Source organism: Atractosteus spatula, chromosome 3 (genome assembly GCF_055471065.1).
Source record: "Atractosteus spatula isolate fAtrSpa1 chromosome 3, fAtrSpa1.hap1, whole genome shotgun sequence".
In the NCBI taxonomy this organism is placed as follows: domain Eukaryota; kingdom Metazoa; phylum Chordata; class Actinopteri; order Semionotiformes; family Lepisosteidae; genus Atractosteus; species Atractosteus spatula.
In genome coordinates, this window is record NC_142708.1 from 9,585,549 (window position 1) to 9,606,551 (window position 21,003).

The 21,003-nt window shown below is 40.7% G+C and overlaps 1 protein-coding gene across 3 annotated transcripts in view; it reads left to right on the plus strand.

The window, feature by feature from the left end:
- shroom3 (shroom family member 3) overlaps nucleotides 1-21,003 on the plus strand; it is an 81,023-nt gene that overhangs the window by 25,511 nt on the left and 34,509 nt on the right. The window contains exon 3 of one of the 3 annotated variants that reach the window (XM_088911597.1): nucleotides 17,937-18,068. The exons of 1 other annotated variant lie outside the window; for it this stretch is intronic. In XM_088911597.1, coding sequence (XP_088767723.1) covers nucleotides 17,937-18,068 — 132 coding nt within the window. Of the gene's footprint in view, nucleotides 1-4,595; nucleotides 4,741-17,936; nucleotides 18,069-21,003 lie in introns of those variants that run through there. One more of the 3 variants, XM_088911600.1, reaches the window with a different exon arrangement.

Sequence of the window (21,003 nt, forward strand, 5' to 3'; positions counted from 1 at the left end):
CATCTACAAATGGAGAAAATTTCAAACCATGGGCAATCTATCCAGGCCAGATTGTGCCACCTAATTCAGCCCAAGAGCTGACTGAAAGATGCTGCAGGAAGTCTCCAAGAACACCAGGATAACATCATGGGGTTTACAGGCAAATCTTGCCTGAATCAATGTCAAAGTGCATGAGTCAACCATCCGAACTGTCCAACTGCCCAACTTTGCCCTACATGCGAGGTCAGGAAGGAAGAAGCCTCTGCTCTCAAAAAGAATATAGATGCATGACTGAAGTTTGCCAGACAACACCTAGGTGAAGATCAGGACTATTGGAACAATGTCCGCTGGATGGATGAGACAGAGGAAGAGCTGTTTGGCCACAATGGCAGACGTCATGTTTGGTGAAAACCAGAAATTGCATTTGGCCAAAAGAACCAAATCATAGAGTCAACCATGAATTCAACATTGTACTAGAGAGTACTTGAGGAGAATGTGAGGCCGTCTGTCAAAAAGGTGAAGCTGAACCATAAGTGGACCTTGCAGCAAGACAATGACCCAAATTCACAATAGAATGGCTCAAAAAGCAGAAATGGAGGGTTGTGGTATGGCCAAGTCAAACCCTAGATCTTAACTCCATAGAAATGCTGTGGGGGACGTGAAGTGAGCAGTACATGCAAGAAAGCCCTCTAACATCACACAGTTGAAGGTGTTCTGTAAAGAGGACTGGGCAAAAATGTATCCACGTCGATGTAGGAGACTGATAGACAATTACAAGAAACGCCTACAAGAAGTGATTTCTTCCAAAGGGGCAACACCAGCTGTTGAAACTAGGGGGTGTACTTATTTTTTTCCACAGCAGACAATTGCATTTCTGACTTTTTTTGTTGAATAAATTATTGCAAAGAATAATCTTCATAGTTAATTGTTAAATTAGATCACCTTTATCTATCAATATTGTTGAAATGCAGATCAAACATCCATACATGCAAATATGTTGAAAAACACACACCTTTTCATGGGGGTGTACTTACTTTATAACAGCACTGTACATGAAATCTTAAAACCTGAGAACATCTGAAAGTTGAAATGTACATTTTTTTTAAGTTTAAAGTTTGCTTGTCCATTCTTTGGATGCTACACTGAATATGCAGGGATATTCAGGGTAGGTATCTAAAGTTCCAACTCTGTTATTTTGTTGATTGGGAGATATGACAATTGGGGAGCTCTTTGCAGGACTGCTCCTGTTACAGAAGAGGTCCCAAATTATGATGGATTGGTTCACATACAGTATACTGCTTATCAGGTGCCCATCTTACCTGCTTTCCTAAGACTGTGACTCACAGGTTGTGAGCTGCACCAGGTCTTTCAGTATTATACTTTTTCTGAACACTTTAATTTTATGGTAAATCTTTGCTGCTACACAGAATATGCTTTCTAGTGAATTTTTTTTCTCACGACTTTTTGCCGTGATGTACAGAGTTACGCCATTCCATTTTAATGATACAAATAGAGCATGTTTTCTTAACTTACTGTTAACAAAGTCTGACTATCATGTGGTATTGATGGATTTTCTAACTTGTGAAACTATATAATTATAGTTATATTTATTTTGATCTTCCCTTTAAAAGGGTATTAGCATTGTTAATGTGTTAAATTCTAAACAAGATATTATCTCAGCACATTTTCAATAAAACAATGCAAAAGTAAAAAAATTAGACACAGTGGAATAAACATTTTAATATAATAAATTTAAAAGAATTTAAAACTAGAACATTAAACTGCTGATTGACTTGAAAGATCTCAGCCTTCTGCCTTGAAGAACAGAACTCATGATCTCCCAAGGTTCAGAACTCACCACTGTAGTCAAACCAATCAAGCCCTTGAAGGTGAGAAACATGTTCTGAAATTTTATTCTGAAATCCATAAGGTGCCAGCCAGTTCTAAGATTCTAAAATGAGATATCCTGTAAGCTCATATAAATTAGTACTACTTACTGTAAGACTCAACAAGACATGTTTAACAAAATGTCACAACCTGCACTACAGCTTTGAGCCAACAGTATTCACTGGGATATTAAAACACTTTGATGTTTTTTACCCTTTTGCTAATCTGTGTGGTTTTGATCACTTTATCTCTAACATCCTTAGAATGTTCTTTAGTCTTTACCTTTCCTTCACTTACTGACTAATGATCTCTTTTTTTTTATCTGAGGGCAATGGAAAGGCAATTCAATCTTTGTTAGGGCAATTTCTTCAAGATATCTGCTGACAAATGACTAATTTTAATTGAATTGATGACTGATTGGAAAATTATGCATTAAGTATAATTTATAATCCAGTAACATTTGAAAACATTTCAAGGGTCTCAATAGCTTTGCAAGGCACTGTATACTGTATGTGCCATAATCCAGTATTTATAGCCTTTTTGGAGGCTTGAAAAAGTTGAAACAGTTGCAGAACTTATAAGCAGAGCCAATCATCTCATGTCTTGTTAAATTCAGATACAATAATATTTTACTAGTTACTAGTAAAAAAAGTAAAGAATCTGACCCAATGGTAACATTTAATACAAAATGAGACTAAGAACACAGCATTTTGGGACATGAGCTGTGACCAACTGTCGAACTTGAACAAAGTTTTCTATCAGATAAGTTTTAAATGATAAGAACTCAGTTCCAAAAAAACCTCTAATCGGTTCAGGAATGCGGTATGATCAATGCTATTAAAAAGTGCAGTGAAGTCCAATATGACAATAATGAATGAAATAATGTCAGCAGTCATCACTAAATCATTATAACCCTAACCGCAATTGTTTCAGTACGATGCAAAAGCCCATTCAAGAACATTTCCCAAACATGGTAAGTAAGACATCCGCTGATAATTACTGCACAGGCTAGAGTCTTAATTTCTTTAATTTAGCGGAGGGATAATAAAGGCATGTTTAAGTACTGAAGGAACATTTCTGGATCTTTAAGGTTCATTGCTGCTGTGTATGGCCCATGGACAGAGAATTGGAATGTTTCAACAAAGCAAGACTGAATAGGATCTATCTAGGCTCGGATTTAATTTAGGCAATCATTTTCAAATATGATATGATTTCAGATATTCAGGGAGGAGAAACTGCATGAAACCCGACCGAGCTGAGCTGAATAAAACTTGGAGCTACAACACATTCACCATGCTTGGTGGTAGAATCACAAGAGCCTGACCGTCTTGATGTCATCAGTTATAGAGCAAACCAACACAGCATACAGTATGGATCGCACTGTTCCAGACTCTTCAAGACGGCGTGTTTCAGCGGACTTGCGACTCGGCGGATAGTGGAAGATTGAGGACTGACCAGCAGAATATTGCGGTGTGCACCACACCAGCTGCAGCAATGCTTTTTAATTAAAAGCTAGCTGACCTGCGTAAACAAGGGGAAAGCAGCTGGGGTCACGCTTTCACTTGGAATCGGTTTAAGCTGATCTCCAGCAGAAGGAGGAATCTGCTTTTTAGCCATGCTATTTTTCCCTCTTCCCAGCATGCCATTTCCAGTTTCCTAGCACTGTGAAGTCAGAAAGAAACATTTCAGATCTGTCTTGTCTTGCTTTTAGGAAAAGAAAAATCTGAATGTTTTCATTATTTGATGTGTGTACAGGGAAATTCCAGGCCCGGTAAACATTTCTACGTCCAATAGTGCTATGCAATCTTATTAAATATGTTTGATTTTGTATGGTGAGCCCTTTCATAAAGCTAAAGGAACTGTGGAAAATTATACCAAATGCACCGTTTTTTTTTAAATTGCATAATTATGTGAGGTGGATTGTTTTTTTTAATTTAAAGAGACAGAAAGGATTTGCTCAATTTTCTGTTAGTTCGCATTTTGTGTGAACCAGGATCCCTGTTTGCCTAAGTTAATCCTATCAGTCTAAATCTCAATTTACTGTCTCCAGTAGCGGATGTGCAGCAGCAGTCGTATCTCCCTGATCAGGGGCTGTGCAGGCTTTACATTCTGGGGACTCCCTTTTCAGACAATAACGTCTCCCAAATCGTGCACAACATCAGGCTGAAGTCTGTAATTAGTACAGACACTTCACAATATTCAGAGCTGGACGGCAAGTCAACAAAGCTACAGCTGTTGGGTGATTTTCCTGGACACTTTACTAGACAGTTTCCTTGTGTTTCCCAAGGCAATTCACCCTCCATATTGGGGAGACCACAGGGGAGATGTACTTTCTTTCATGTGGTGAGCAGAGATGAGTGAGGGCTTCTCTGAGACAGGTTTGGGGAGGTGGGGGTTGGCGAGGATGTGGGAGGGGATGTGTGTGTTTTAAGCAAGACGCAGGCCGTAAACACAGAGCCTGTTCTGTGGGTGGAAAGGGCAGCATGAAGAGATATTTCCCCAGAAGCATGCTGGGGAAAGGTGCTCTGTCAGTCAGAGGACGAGTACAACCTGCTTTGTGATATCATCCTCCCAGACTCCGCAGAGGCCTCTGTCTGTGCTGATTGGCCAGGAGGCGGGCAGTAATTTGAACTCTCTTTTTCTTTTTTTTCGTCTCGTGAGGGCTGTCACTGTGGCTGGCTGCTCCACACAGAAGGAAAAGTGCTTCCAGGGAAGGAGCAGGTGTCTGTGCACAGCAATTCGTACCAAAGGTTTAGCTTGTTTTATAGGATCAAATGACGACTTCGTTGTCTGTGCCCTTTGTAACGTGCGGTGATTCTGAGCAAGGAATATCACCGCTGACACCTGAACTATCTCTGCTCATCTCACAGTGAGGTAAGCAAAACCACTGTGGTGCTTTTGCATTTAAGCATATCCTTCAACCAGTCCTGCTTCACATCTTGTGTGCCTGTGTCGTCTAATCTCCCTGCGTAGAGAAAGGCAAATCCAGGATGCAATGACAGCACCCTGTAAGTTGTATCCTTTTCCGAGTCTCGTTTGATATCTGTTTTTCCTTGGGCTGAACCAGCGTGCAGTCGTGGATTTCTCGGATTTCAGGGGATGCAAAGGACTTTGTGTCCGATTTCAAGTTTCAAAATGTATCATTCCCATGCCCGGCAGTTAATTCAATGTTAGATTTTGTTTCAAACGAATGAGTTAACTTTATTGTGCTTCTGTTGTAGCTATTTTACTTTCCTTTTTTTGTACTTCAGTTGACAGGATAAAAAATACCATCTGAAGGTGTGTCTCTAAATTGTATTCTACTTGATTTTCTGGAGTCAAAATATTATTCTGTGATTTGTTTAGATTGGAGAGACCTGTAAAGATGAAGGGGCTGTATTTATTAGAAGATCCTAATCCCTTCTCTCCTTGTTCTCTGTGGTTTGACAAAACATGCCAGGACAAAAAGCAACATATTAAATTCTTCTTTTTTTTCAGACACTATTTATTAGGGCAGATAAACATTTTCTGCTCCTACAGTATTGCTGTGTTAATCTTACAGCATGCCCTGCATGTGATCTCAAACTAACTTTTAGTGGCGTTTCATTTTAGAAAACTTTGACAAAGTCTTATCAAAAAATTAACATAAAATAAAACTTAATCTGTCACTTTGTTAGAAAAACTAAGAAGATAAAAAATATTACAAATGAGAACATAAGATGGGTCACTCATTGACCGATAGGTAATTAGTAATTAATTGAGCCCAGGAACATACCCAGCTGTTTTTTAAAGAAGCCAGGGTATCAGCTTTAACACTTGTTTGAAGCTTGTTCCATACACCCACAACAATTTGTGTAAATGAGTGTCTCCTGTTCTCAGTTTTAAATGCAGTTCCATGTTGTTTCTACTTGTACCCTCAGGTCTGCGATTCACTGCTTACTGTGAAGAAGTGCACTATATAGACTTTGTCAATACCTTTGAGGATTTTGATAAAGTAACAGAAATAATGTATTTACATATTTATTGGCATGACCTTTATATATATACAGAGTATGTTCATTCTTGTCTTTTGTAGTCTAGTTAACCCATTGTGTGGGGGATACATATTTTTGTAAATCAGTCAGAGACGAGCATTCATTACTAAAGTTTTGGGTGATGAAAACTAGCTGATCAGAGAGGATCCTTTTCAGCGGCAGATATTTACTGGCAAATGGCAAAGAGAGTTTTTCAGGTAGTGTCTTTTCCTAAGTGACTATGGAGTATGTAACATTAGGAAATAAGCTCTCCTCTATTTATTCTTTTTTGCAAAATGTCAGAGCAAACAGCCATCAGTTTGGTCAGAAATTCACTGCAAATAAAAGAGATTTTTTAAAAAGTACAAGACAGCTCAGAAATGCTGAAATTACAGCTGCATTTGCTTTCCCTCAAGCCAAACACCTGTTCTATTTTAAACCTGTGTTTGGCATGACTCTCAGATATGCAGATCTGGTCATGTTAAGGAGCCTTGTGTGTTGTAGCCGGTTGGCAGCCATACTGTACCTAATCTGAAGCCAAGTTTTCCAATGGACAGCCTTATCTAAACAGAAGCTTTTACTGGGGACGCGGTATGTGATGTACCATCGCCCTAATTTCTGTGAAGTGCTTGACAGTGTCACTTTCGAGAGTTTTGGAATACGTACTGGGCACCGGAGGAAGGCAGGCAGTTATCGTTGAGGCTGACAGGGTAATAAAAGCAGCTTCCATCCTACTGTAGCTGATGAAGGTGGTTGCGTGGAGCTGTTTACAACCAGCAGTGACAGCTGGCATTGTGGGCTCGCAAGAAATGGGCCTAAAGGGTCACCCACCGTTCTCTTCCTTTTTCTTTTGAGTATGCCAGCAAGTACAGGGAGCTTCGGCTTGCCTTTTAAACTCGTCGGCGTGCTTGGAATGCGTTACTCAACACTTTTTAGCCCGGGTCTGCATATTTTCGGTTACTTATTGCTCAGCCATAATTGTCAGTTTTCAGTGGGTTGTGGCATGTTGATCATCTCCGCAGGTTTTGGAATGCTGAGAAACGAAAGATTCGCTTGCGAGGGTAGTTGTGGATTTAGCAGTCTGAATGACGTTTGCTTGCTTTCGGACACAAAGCCCTTGTCAAATCCCATAGGCTGAGCCTGTTCTGTGGGTGGAAAGGGTGGCGTGAAGAGAGATTGCCCAGAAACATGCAGGAGAAGGGAGTTGCTTTGCCGATCAGAAGTTGATTTTATGTATAAAGACGGCAGGCTGTACTTTTGGATAAGCAATAAAGCCACAACAGGATTAGTGTTACTGTTACTGGTGACTGACCTACCTTTTTGCCAAGGCTAAAGCTCAACAACAGTGACAAATGCAACATTGTTTAATTATTACTTTTATTTGGTTGATGCTTTTATCCTAAACGATTTACATTTGTACTCACACTGCAGAGCTGAAATGAATACTTTGGTCGCACAAGGTTTGTGGTTCTCCCCAGCTGGCTTCAGCTAATATGACAGGCAGGTGGGAGAAGGTTTCTATGTAATCCAGGCCTTAGGTAGTCTACCAACATAGAGGAAGAAAGCTCAAAGACCGTGGCTCTTGTGGCACGTGCCAGAGAAACAGCTAGCATCAACTGCAGTTGCTCCATGTGTTCAAAGTGCAGCTGTAACCAAGATATTTTACCGCTGAAAAACATCTTGCTCAAAACACGTCCAGTTATAGGGAGCAAAGAAGTTTAATGAGTCAGATGAATTGTGGAGAACATGATAAGGATTTGCAATTAGCAGAAGTCAAAAATGTAGAGAGGGAGTTAGGTGTATAATAAAAGGAAAGCAAAATATGTGAATTGCATGCCACAAGCCAAGACTTTTTAAACTAGTGATTACAGGCCAGAAATTTTGTTTTTTTTCCTCCGGTGAAATTGCCAAAACTCTTCTTCCTATCACCTATGGCTCTTTTGTACTTTGAAAATATCTACCCTTTACTATAGAGGTGTAGGGAAGCAGAAAGGCTTATAGATTAAAGTGATGCACATTTCTGAAAGCAGATAAATGACTCCTTTCTTTTCAATTGCAGTGTCTTCCTAAAGTTTTGGAGCCATGTCGATGTAGCCATGGGCATGGTTACAAAACATTCTTAGAAATATACATAGTTTAAAACAAATGTTGTTTCTGATATGAATTAAACATTTCACCAAACAAAAAGGAATCTGAGCCTTCTCAAAATATAACCTAAATGAGGTGTGGTGTCCTGAGCATTTGCAAAAAAAAAATGCAACCTTTCACACAGTCACTGTATATGTACTGTATACAGCGGTCGTGGGACCAGTGTGATTTTGCCAGTTTCTGTTCGGTCGATGGTACAGTAGTTCACAATCTGAACAGTCACGTGATTCACTGGGCAAGATGGTCTCCACTGGCAACACCTGAAATTGTTTTCCACTTCCCTGTGTTGTACATCTGTTTGACTTACAAAATCTACGTCTGCTATTTAGAAACTTGCATGAATGCGAAAATCAATAAGGAACTAACTCACTGCTAGTCATGCCCGGTTTCTGATAGCATTGTGCAAAGTTCTTTTGTGACAACAGCGGCTTTGCAGGGTGTGTCTGTGAAGAGATCTATAACCTGGAGCAACAACAAAACAAATACACTGCATGCCGCCTCTCTAAAGACTAATAATGAAACGAAAATACCTGGTTGTCCTTTGGTTCAGACTGAGACCCCAATTGATGTCAAATGATCTTGTGGCCCTATCAGGTAGCACAGCGGCATTCATCCTAATACCTCTGAGACTTTTTCAGGCAAGGTGTTGAAAAACCTGTCTCCACCTGTTTTGTGCTGTTGTCGTGAGTCGATCTTGTTTTGAATTGTCTGTGCTTCCTCATTCCAGATGTCAGGTGAAAGTAGGAGCTATCATGCCAGTCTGTAGGATCTCGTACCGTAAACAACCCGACAATAATCTTCCACACTGTGGGGATTTTCTGCAAAATGCACCAGTTTACAGTTATCAATCGAAGCATGAGCCAGAGGACAACAACAATCACCGCAAGCCTGCTTCTCTCAAAATGGGTACTGTGTTCACATATTTCCGTAAGAACTTTTGAGTTCGAATGCAGTATACTATAGTTGTGCCACATACTTGGACTTTACAGAGAAGGATTATGATTCTGTCTAATGTCTAAATGCCTTTAATTCTGCTGTGTGCTCTCCCACGGTGCTGGCAGATGTCCGTGTTTATAACATCGCATTCTGGTTCACCCTAACTGCTCTTTTAATTATAAACTAGAGTCATGTAAGGCGGCTTAGCCAAGTCCAGACGTAGGCCAAAAAAAACATTAGGGACACTGGTTCGAAAACTGTTCGAAATTGTGGAGACCTTGCATGGCTTGGAATGCTGATGGCTTTCCATGGTGTTTTATTTTTGTCAGAATTATCTGAGTATGATAAAACGGAGCATCTGAATTGAGTGCTGAGCGTGTTGCATCCATTCTCCACTACCCTCTGGGAGCAGGTGTGATGAGATGTGAAGTTCGGCTTTATTTACTGAACGCGTGCGACAAGAAAATGCAACCTTCCTGGAAAATACAAACAGAGCCACATTCACAAACTCATGTTAGTAAATGTGGCTCTGTTTGTATAAAGCATAATCCGTTTCCAAGCCTAGATACCTCTGTAACTTCCATTTAGATGTTTATACGTATTCTTCTCTAGTATTAACGATGGCTCAAATTATTGAAACTAATGATGGTGATGATGCATTTCACATGAAATGTATATAGTACATTACACTGATGATATTCTTTGAGGGTGAGCTAGTGAGGTTCCTTCACACACACAGGTGTTGTACACAGGCAGATGTTTTTCTTGCTACAAAAACAGGTAATATTTCAATATTTTAGCATTTTAGGTAACAAGCCACGTGATCACAGAGGACACACGCCTAGTGTACGACACTACAGGTGTTGTTTTTTTTAAACAAATGTGCGGATTATGCCGTGTTGATAGAGAGAACTTTCTGATTGGTGGGATGTATTGCCCGAAACCTGAAGTGACCCTTAGCAGATATAGTCCCTGCCTCTGTTCTGTGAAGCTGAAGGCCTGGGCCTGGCCAGCCTGAGGGAAGCCCGGAGTGAGGCTGCGTGTGTCGCTATCGCCGTGGATACCACCTGGGTTGCCCTGAAGGCCGGAGCCCGAGGCATGTGAGGAATGTCGATGGCATGCTTGAGTGGAGAGCTTCAGGGCAGGCCCGCCTCGATAAATAAATCCCGTTGCCCTCTGTGGCCACTTCGAAGGCTCTGTGGCAACAGCAGTCTCCAGGTTGGGTTTTCTCCTCAATTCAAATAGGAAGAGGAAGAAAACAAAACTGAATTCCCCCCTTGAAGGGAGCGAATGAGAATCTTGGATGCTTTTGCCCAGCTCTTTCAGCAAGAAGTGTAAATTAAATACCCGGAGTTTTTAATACTTGGCATACTTGCCACTCTGTTGGGGGCTTGTAGCACAATGGACACAGCAACAGACATGGTATCTAAGGCAATTAAAACCCATGGTGTGGTCTTTACAGTTCACTAGTCATTTTTTATTTGAATGTATCACCCCATTAGAGCCACTTCTGGTATCTGAACATTCAAAAAAGTGTGCGAATGTTTTGAGATTAGAGAAGTAGAGAGACTTCTAATTGAACATGTGGCTTTTTGCCCTTCTCCTTTAACGAGAAATTAAAGTTAAATGTTCCTTTAAGTCTGTTTTTTTTAAATAAGTAATGTTGAACAAATTTCATATATGCTAAATATTTTAAATATCTGACCAATTTCAACGGTATCTGTATTCCCTTTATTGCCAAGTTTCAGTGGATATTTGCAGTATGTCTGTGTGAGGCTCTGAAGTGTTTATAAAAATGTGGTTTTAGTGACTAATTTAGGACAAAGACACCACACCTAGTATGAAGGAATTTCTTCAGAAATTGCGTTAAATGCCAAGGAATTTGTCCTTTCAGAACCAGAGGTGCTATCTTTACTTTGGAACTTGACTTTCGAACAGACGCTTGGATTGGAGTCAGTAGAAAGTCTATGTTTTTTGCAACCATTAAATAAAGGACCATGCCCTTCCATTGCTATAAACTGCAGTTCACTGCCTTACAAAGACTTGCAAGCCTAGTTTACAAATACACTGATATTTACTCATAATAATGTGCAAACCTCTTTATATTTATGGAGTGTAGAGACAGAGAGACAGTTATGAAGATATATGACTCTTAAACTGCAACAAAATTTTATGGGTTTTTTTAACTTCTCATCTCTGTGAAAGGTCTCAGTGGATTTGTGAATGCAAATTTCTTTACAATGAAAAGGAGCTAAAAAAGTGAAAAAGCTAAAGCCATTTTCCATTTGTTTATTTAAATAGATTTTTGCTGGTATTGAATTATCAAAGACCTGACTTATTAGGTTTAATTGGTAAACTTTACATTCTCCTTGTTTTAATCATTTACGTTCAAGAAAGAACTAAAAACTGAGGGTAGATATAATGTTGTATAAAGCATTATGAATGAATATGACACTTTTGCTATTCATATTCTGTGCATGTACAGTATGTACATATCTATTATTTTAACATAGAAATTATTTTCAAATGAAATACTTCTCAGCTGTGAGTATCTGGTTGGCTTAATTTACTGCTTCTTTTAATTTGCACGTGGTGTCCACTTACAGTCTGTTCATCACCTTCACATTATTTCGGTTGTATTTCAGTTGTTTCAGGGGGAAAATTGTAAACACAGAGAATCATTAAGTAGCATTTTTAATGTCAGGGTCCTCATGAATGCGACGGGATGGTGTTTAAGGGTATGTTTGTCGGCACTATACTTTGTCTGACTGTGAGAAACTGGTGGAAAGGCCTGGACCTGTCATTGTTTCTGACATCAGACGTTCCGCAGATGCTTGTGACCTGTGGAGATCAGAAACCAGTCCGAGTACTTAAAAACCATTGCAGAGAAAATTCTAATTTAAATACCCTGTTACGGGTGTAATCACCTGCAGGTTAGGGAAGGAAAAGAAACAGGTGGAGAAGGTATGAGGCAGGTAGTGCCAAGTAAGAGCCAAGGAGATTAAAGGCAAAGAAAGGCCTTCTGGGAAGCTGCATTTTTGAGGTTGTAATGGCATTCAGTCAGTGAGCCCCAAGACCAGGCTCTAACACTACACTTATCAGTCAGAGCCCAGCCCCAATATCTAACTGTGTATAGACGAAAAGAAGAAAAGAGTTACAAAAAGCTAGTTCTCAGCCCGGCGCAAAGTCCACCCTGAAGTTAAATAATTAAGGGAAAGCCACTGGCAGGCTAAGATTCGCTGTTCAAGTAGCGTGATTTAGAAGTTGCAAATTACAGGGCTTGCAAGGAATAAAATTAGGAAATTCTTAGGTATTACATTGGATACCAGGTGAGCTTTAGTACTATGAATAAAAAATAAAGCACTCATACTGTAAGTTAAATTTGTACCAGATTTATATTTTTAAGTAGATTTGGGTGAAATCTACTTAATTGGCTTAATTGGTAAATGGGGTATATACAATACATGTGTGATTATGGATATGTGGTCAGGTTTGACTTATATACCATAAATACAGTTTTCTGCAGAAGATTGATATAATACATTTATGAGCTCACTGTTTGCAAAATACACCCAGAAAATAGAATACATCTGTTAGGATTGTAATTAGCTAACTACCATCTGGTTAATACTTTGAAAATAAGGATTGAAAATAATACATCAGATACAAAATATTTTTGATGAATGTAATTGCCTGTGCTTTAAATTCAATATCTGAAATACATAACTCAAAACCTCATGAGAGACACATTATAAACCTTATAATTTCTGTTTATAACTAGATACCGTATAACTGTGAGGTCTAGGTGACATGCATCAGTGAAGAGTAACTGAAGTGTGTATGAAACTTCAAACTTATTAATGTAACATTTCCTTCATGGGACAATATTTCACATTCCTTTTGTGACCTCACCTACGGGCCATTTTCAACTAAGGCAACTGCACCTTCAGGTTCAAGGAATCCAGAACATGTGATGTTTACACCTTTGAAAACATAAGCACTTTGATTGGTTGATAAGTGCCATCTTGGTTCAGTGGAATATTTTCAGATTTGTGTCATTGTCCCTTTAGACAATGGCCATAGATCTAAAATTCTACTCAGCAATTCTGTCTTATTTAAACTGATTAAATGCTGAAGACATTCTGAAAGTTGAGCATTTTTAAATGTTGTAGAGGCACCCTCAGCAGAAGACATTACTGGTTCTCATCTCACATTAATTTACCCTATATTCAGTCTTATTTTCCAGGCTTAATTTTTACATTTTTTCATTCACAACATTAAGAGTTTTCAAAACCTTGATCACGATAATGCAGGGTAAACTGTCCAGCAGACAATATGTAGCTCTGGAAATAGTTCATCTCCGTCTCACTGTCAGGACTTCCTCTTCCCTAATATTGTTTGCTGCTCCCTACACATCCCTAAAGCTCAAAGGCTAGTTCTCGTAAGAGAAAATACAGATCAGCCAGGAAAATGGCAGCTGTGCCTCTGATCCCGATAACTGACATTGCAAATACGCCCCATTTCACTTGTGTCTCCAAACACGTTGCTCCTTAGCTTCCCTGGAAGTACATCTATCTACATGGGGCATCGGATACAAGTACTGTAAATGTAGACATGTCATTCAATTTTCTAAAATCGTTACAGAATCTGCTCTTCCTGCCTGGTTTTTGGATTCGTACTATAGGGCTAGACCAATGGCTGCAGCTTTCCTTTTCATTTTTGTGGACTTCCTCCATTATTTCCCTTTCCTTGGCCTCAGGGACTCTACAGTACATGGCTTCCCTCGAATTACAAAGACAGGGTCTCTTACGATCTCATGCTCTATACACTGAATGTGTCTGGGAAGGAGGCTAAGCTGAGCTGCATTCTGGGTCAAAAACCAAACTCATCTTTTTATTGCCTGTCAGTGGAGTGATCTTAACCACATCTACTTTTGTCTCCATGGACACATGAAATAACCACTGATCCACCCTGTTCCCAATCCTTTCATACATGGTAGATCTGGTATTTCTTCTGCTTACCAAGTGATATACTTTGGCATAAGCGAGATGCATCTGGCATAAAGTTTGCTTTTCAATAGATGGGAGCAAAATTAGTACTATGACCCTTCAAATAAATTCTCTCTCCATCGCACATTGAACGTAGTAAGTGTTTTGATTGTGTTGTGGTCTTTCGAGATGCTCGTCAAAAATTTGGTTTAATCTTTGCAATGTGGTCCTGCATCTGGGGTACTTGTCCCAAGAGGTTTTCCTCACAGTTATTCGCAGCTTCCCATATTTCCTTTGTAATATCCGGTATTCCCCTAGGATTTCTCCCAAATAGTAGTTCAAAAGCGGTAAATCCCGTAGACGTCTGAGGAATGTCTCGTGTGACAAACATCAGAAAAAGTAGGACAAGATCCCAATCTTTCATTTCTTGACCACTTTTCTCAGTGTTTAAGGTACAGTCAGATTGCTCTACTAGTCCACCCATCTGCGGATGATACACCGAGGTGTGCAAGAGATTACATCACATCAATGAGGCGACTTCATTAACTTTGATCTGAAAGGGGTGCCCTGAACAGTCAGAATTTCTTTTGGGATTCCTGACCTTGAGAAAAACTCCTAGGCTTTTACTGGCAGTAATATTCAAGGGAATCAGTTCTGGAAAGCAAGCAACATAGTCCACTACAGCTAAAATGTATTAATGTCCCCAGCTGACTTTTCTGAAGTCCTAACCAAGTCTTTTGCGATGTGTTCGAGAGGCGTGTCAGTAATAGAGAGAAGGAGCATGAAACTGAGGTCTGGGACTAGTTTCTTGACATTCCCGACAGGACTGGCAGAACCGTCCAATCTCCCTGTAAATCCCTCGCCAGTAATACCCAAGTCAAATCCTGGCCTGCGTTTTCTCTTCCCAAATGATTACCGAAAAAATAGGAGTGCTCCCACAGCATAACTGGCGGACGGAACTGTGGAGGCTCCACAAGTTGTTCATAGTGCTGGTCATTTCCCTCCACTATACGATACAGAAAGTCATTTGTAATTATAAAGGACCGGTGTTCCCTCGTCCATCGTTCTCTAATGTGTCGTAAAGCGGGATCAGTAGTCTATTCTCTCCTCCTGAAGTTCCCAATTCCCATTCAGAAGACCGAGAGGGGTTCCTCTTCCTGTACACTAGCATTATGGGCATTTAGCTGGCACCTGGAACATACAGTACCTAATGATAATTTTCCTTCCCTCCCTATTCTTGTCCGATTAATGACTCGCCTAACTCTCTCTTCACCCGGACCAGTAGCAGTGAAGAACCCAACACGGTCGATCCTGTTTGGGCCAGTCCCATCAATATTCACCTTCTTTCTTCAGGCTGGCACTTCAATGATCGAGTGTGCTGCTCAACTCAGAGTGACTGCTTATAGGGAACTGTGTCCACAGGTGCGGCCCGTTTCCTGTTTTCCTCGTGGGAATGTCAACTTTTCTTGTTTAGGGAGAGTCTCAACATTGTCCTCGGGCGGCTCGAACCCATTTTTACACTTCCCACTATGTTGCTCTGTTACAGGAGGACACATCTTACTACCTCTCATTATTATCGATGCTGAGTGTTATTTTGCATGTGTCTCCTTTCTCCAAGCCACTATGTGATCATTTTCCTGGCTGTATCCGATGGGGAGTGACGTACCACAAAAACTGTGGGCAAATGGCCATTCTTGCAATGTAAGAAATCTACACTAAATAAATATTTATAAGAAACTCATTCTTCCAAATGAATTCATGTTTATGGACGCATATGGAAAAATAGTGATAATGATAATGTTGCTTTATTAGCCCTGTACAATTTCTTGCATTAGGAATTCAACTTTTCGCATACCCCAGCTTGCTCTCCATGAGACACAGACAGGGAGAGAAGCTGGTTGTCAGAGCATAGGGTCAGCCATTATACAAGCTCCTGGAGCAGTTGGGGTTAAGGGCCTTGCTCAGGGGCCCAATGGAGTAGGATCCCTCTGCCGGCTGCAGGATTTGAACCGGCAACCTTCCAGCCACAGGCGCAGATCCTTAGCCACAGAGCCACCACTCCGCCCTGTGGTGACTAGCACCATGCAAAATGTCTAAGGCGTTTGCACGTGAATCCATGGACTTAACAGTCTTCATTCCTTCTTGAGTAGCGCTATTTGATAGCTATTTGAGCTGTGATCCTGTTAGCCTGCATCCTGATAGCTGCCCTTACTTCACCTGTGTATATTGATTATAGTTTTAATTGAATGTGTGATAATGACATGGTACTGTTATGAAATGTTTGGTGTACAGGCAGAGACTCCCTTGACAAACACTTGAAAAAGCCAAGTCTGGTTCTGTAAATGGGAGTGCCGAATTAGACACAAAAAGATAAGGGAGAGAAATACTGTGAAATTCAGTGTTTCCAAGTCTGTGTTGTTAATCAGTGCACTAAATCCTTTTTTTTTACAGATATTCCTCAATTTACACGTTTCAGATGGAATAATAAGTAGGAATTTTCAGAAAATCAGTTATTGTTGGAAATTATTTTTTAGCGTTGCAATTTCAGCAGGAGGTACTTTTGAGACCAAAATCTACTAATTGTGCATACAAGGAAAAGAGTTAAAAAGAGTTAAAAACCACGTCATGTCTTCAGGTCTTTTGCTTACTTTACTAGTTTGTTTTCTTTGTATTGGCTAGACTGTTGTTTTTCCTCTGTAAAACATACCTGAGGATTTGGGCCTTGGCTGACAACTGTTTTTCTCCTCTGATTTGTGGTCAGGACTAAACCTGAATATAAGCTCCTTAGTGTCTCTAAAGTACAGGTTTATTCCAGCTTAATGAGGTCTGACCTTTGTTTCATTGTGTGTACTGTATGTGAATGATGAAAAGGGGACAGCATTCATTCTAAAATGCCAACATTTTGTAATGTGCTACACTTTGAAACCTTATTTAATAGGTTTGTGGGTACATATTTCCATTTTTATCATGGTTATTTGTATCCTGGTTTTACCAAATAGAGATTTAAAGAGTATGTGCAGCATACAGAAATATTGTGCAGTCACTGGGATGACTTATGGAGAAGTCATTTTCCAGTTGAAAGGTATGCTATGTTGGTCCCACTGTAATGGAGGAGTATATGAGGACAGGAAGTGTTTTTCATAGTATCGAACATCTCATAAAAATGGGAAGGTCTACATACTGTAAGCATGACAGGGGACCACACAGTTAGAAACTACTAAAACCCCAAAGCTTTCACTTGTGATATATGGAAACATGAAGTCCTGAAATGACAATTTCTACAAAGAAATTCAGAAGAAACTACTTAAAATAAGTGGACTATAAAGGGGGAATAATAATAATAATCACTTATATAGCACTTTCCTGGATACTCGATTCAAAGTGCTTTACAGGTAATGGGGATCCCCTCCACCACCAATGTGCAGCCCCACCTGGATGATGCGATGGCAGCCATAGTGTGCCAGTACACTCACCACACACCAGCTATCAGTGGGGAGGAGAACAGAATGATGAAGCCAGTTCATAGATGGGGATTATTAGGAGGCCACGATTGGTAAGGGCCAATCGCAAATCTGGCCAGGATGCCAGGGTGACACCCCTACTCTTTTCGAGAAACGCCCTGGGATTTTTAATGACCACAGAGAGTCAGGACCTCAGTTTAACGTCTCATCCAAAGGACAGCGCCTATTTTCTTTTACAGTATTATGTCCTCGTCACTATACTGGGGCATTGGGACCCACATAGACCACAGGGTGAGCGCCCCCTGCTGGCCCCACTAACACCTCTAGCAGCAGCAACCTTAGCTTTCCCAGGAGGTCTTGAAGCCAGGTACTGGCCAGGCTCACACCTGCTGAGCTCCAGTGGGCTGCCAGCTGTGAGCTGCAGGGTGATAGGGCTGCTGGCATGGGGTTCACGTACAGCAGCTGGGACGAGAGTAGCTCGACATCGGGACCCTGGTGGTTGTGTTGCGTCACTGCAGCCTGGTGTTGTGTTGTCCTCCGTGCAGGGAGGGATGTGGGGATGATCACGCCTGTGGGCCTGCTGCTCTGTCCACTCTCAGCCTGCCCTTGGACCACGCCCAGTGCCAAGACAGCCAGCCCGCAAGGGAAGAAGGGGTTAAGCTACGTGTCAGGAGCAGGTAAGAGCTCTCATCGGAGGCCTCTTGTCTCCGTTCTTGACCTGTGATGGACAGATGTCACTTGTGTCTTGAAGATCTGGACATTTATGATGCACTTCCATATTTTCTGACCTGATGTGATAAATCTGTCCTTGTGTGGTGATGGAGACTTCAGTCCATCATGACAATGCAGCAGATTGTATTCACTCGGGGAAAAAAAAGAACCGTTGCCTGCTGTGTCCACTCAAAATGTATTGCACTAGATTCTGTCAGGGATGGGGACCTCTAAATGCAATTAGATGTGTATTGCAGTTGTGTAACGCCACCTCTGAACTGTGGTGGAAACTGCCAGGTGTCTGGACTAGCAGGGCCTTTGATCAATGGGAGCTATCTCAGAGAACATGGTGAGAAACATGTCAACACGGCCGTTCAGTACAAACTTCAGATTAATGTGGTTCCTGATACCCACATTTTTTCCCTCTGGGTCAATTCTTTTTCCACGTTCTTACACTATTGAATTGTAGTTCTTAATCATATTGTCCTTCAATAAGGGGTATGAGAAGCTCGGTTTTGTTCTAAAATTAATTTAGATTAGATTACGCTGAATCTAGATGGTGGCAAACTTAACCTGCTCTTTCATTCTTTTTAGGGACAGCTGTAAGCCCGGCATTATGTGGGTTTATGTATGGTAAAACCTCAATATTCTCGAGTTCTACATTTACGCTTTTGCCTGTTTGCTCAAAATTATTAGCGACCACTTTTTTCCACATTCGCGGTGTGTGCAGAAACCCCTTGCACATCTTTATTTCACAGATCTACTTCAGCAGACTTGGATCAGTCTCAGTAGTAACATACTGTATTTATGTAGAAGCCCATCATGGGTTGTGCTTTATTCAGTTTTTATTCAGGACAGCATTGGATGTGTCTTGTGTTTAGGCCTGTTATGAGATTAATGGCTGTTATGAGCATTATGCTGCAAAATTAAAGAAATGTTAACTTACAAAAAAAACCTACATGGTCCTCTAGGTTATCGCACTCTCAGTGAGTTGGTTGAGTGAGGCTACTGCTGCCTCTCCATCCACAACCCTTGTCTCCACACTAAAGTAGCTAAGAATCTCTTCTATATCCAGCCTGTGTCATCTCCAATTTTGTGGTGTGTTTAATGCTGTACACTTAATTTGCTTTCCTGGTTGTTATTACTGCCATGTAACAAACTTTATTACAGTACACTACCTGCTATATATTAAAAAAACTAGATGTAAAATACACTCTTCTGGGACTGAAAAAAAAAACAAACAGGCTAGGCATTAATATCCTAACAGTAATGTATTTTTTTTGTTTGCATGTGCAATAACTTGAAATTAAGGGGGAAAACAATGTTTTCTTATGAGTTATCAGTATTCATTAACACTATTTCTAAAATGACTACTACCAAAATTCCTTTTTTCCCATTCCCAGAACCATATCCTGTTTTCCTTGTAAGGTATGAAGTCCGGCATTTGCAAAACTGCCTTTTGAGGAGACTTAATGATACCTATTCTCCTCAAATGTGATGCAACATGGAGTATTTATTAATTAGTTCTACAGATGTTGCTTTCTGGAATAGAAATATGCTGATTTATAGGTATCCCGCGAGGAATGACAGCAGCTGAAGATTGTGTGACAGTGAACTCCTTTATTTTACTGTCCCCCATGCTTGGTGACAAGCTGACCAAGGGGAAGCACCAAAGATGGAGAAGGGGTGGAGGAAGGAAGCAAAAAACGAGTGAGGAAGAGGAGGGGGTGATGTGTGGTACATATGGGACTTTGAGGAATTACTGCAGCTGAGCTTGATGAGTTTGGCTGCTTTCATCCCTCCCAAAAACGTTCATTAGAGCTCCGTTAAAAACACAAGAAATGCTGTAAGTTCAAGTAGGTCTCATCACTGTATTTCAAGGCCTCTCAGTATACATCTGAACCAGTGAAACTGAAACTTTAGTCTCCCTGCCCACATGGCCTTTCTCCTTTACCTCGCATACTATGAGTGTGTGTGTGGCGTGTGAGAATTACTGTTTATTCCTCACTGTTTGTCTTAACAGTGCAGGCCCTGGAACGTTTTGAAACACAAAAGTAAACCTTTGCTGAGATGAAGAAAAGTACAACCATGGGTTTTTGACCACGGGTTTATTAATACAAAATGTATGCAACTAGTTTATAAATAAGACCCAAGTCTAAGAGCTTGGTTAAGCCCAAATAAGGTCATTGTGAAACCTGACATAGAACTGGAGTTGCAAGCATTTCTTTAAAGCTAACAGAATGATACAGACTTTAATCCTCCATCTTTGCTGAATAAGCCAGCAGGGGCAGTACCTCAACGCCACAGTTCAGTGGAGCTGAAGCTTTTAAATATATTGTGCCACCGGCTTCTGTTTTTTCAGCCTGGGGATTTAGAGGAACTACTCTCAAAGATGAGTTATTATTTGAACACAAAATGAGTTTAAAATCTCTGCTTATTAAATCCTTCTCTTACTTGTACTGTGCTATAAACAGAGCATTAGGTTATTTATCGTAACCCTGGATACCTGAAAACGAAAGTAGGGAAAAACTCTCCAAGCATGTTGCTTCGTAAATCTGAGCGACTGTGGTGACGTCGTCCAGCTCCTCCCCTTTCCTCCATGAGACCAGGCTGATGGGGGGACTCGTCACCCTTTTTTTTTACTGTATCCTTTCGGAACCGTATGAGAGCAACCTGGAAGGAGAATGTCTACATTTCTTTTCGGGGAACTAACTTTATGATAAAAATGGCCTGTCAGGTCATTACATTTTGGGAATGCAACATTGCCCAGACTGTCATGAACAAGAGGCCAGCTGACTGCCAGCTTGCCCAGTTATCAGCTTGCCCAGGGGCGAACCACCTCACCTCACAGACTGTCGGTCTGAGGGCTTGCAGTCCCTGATGAAACCAGTGCGGGTATCC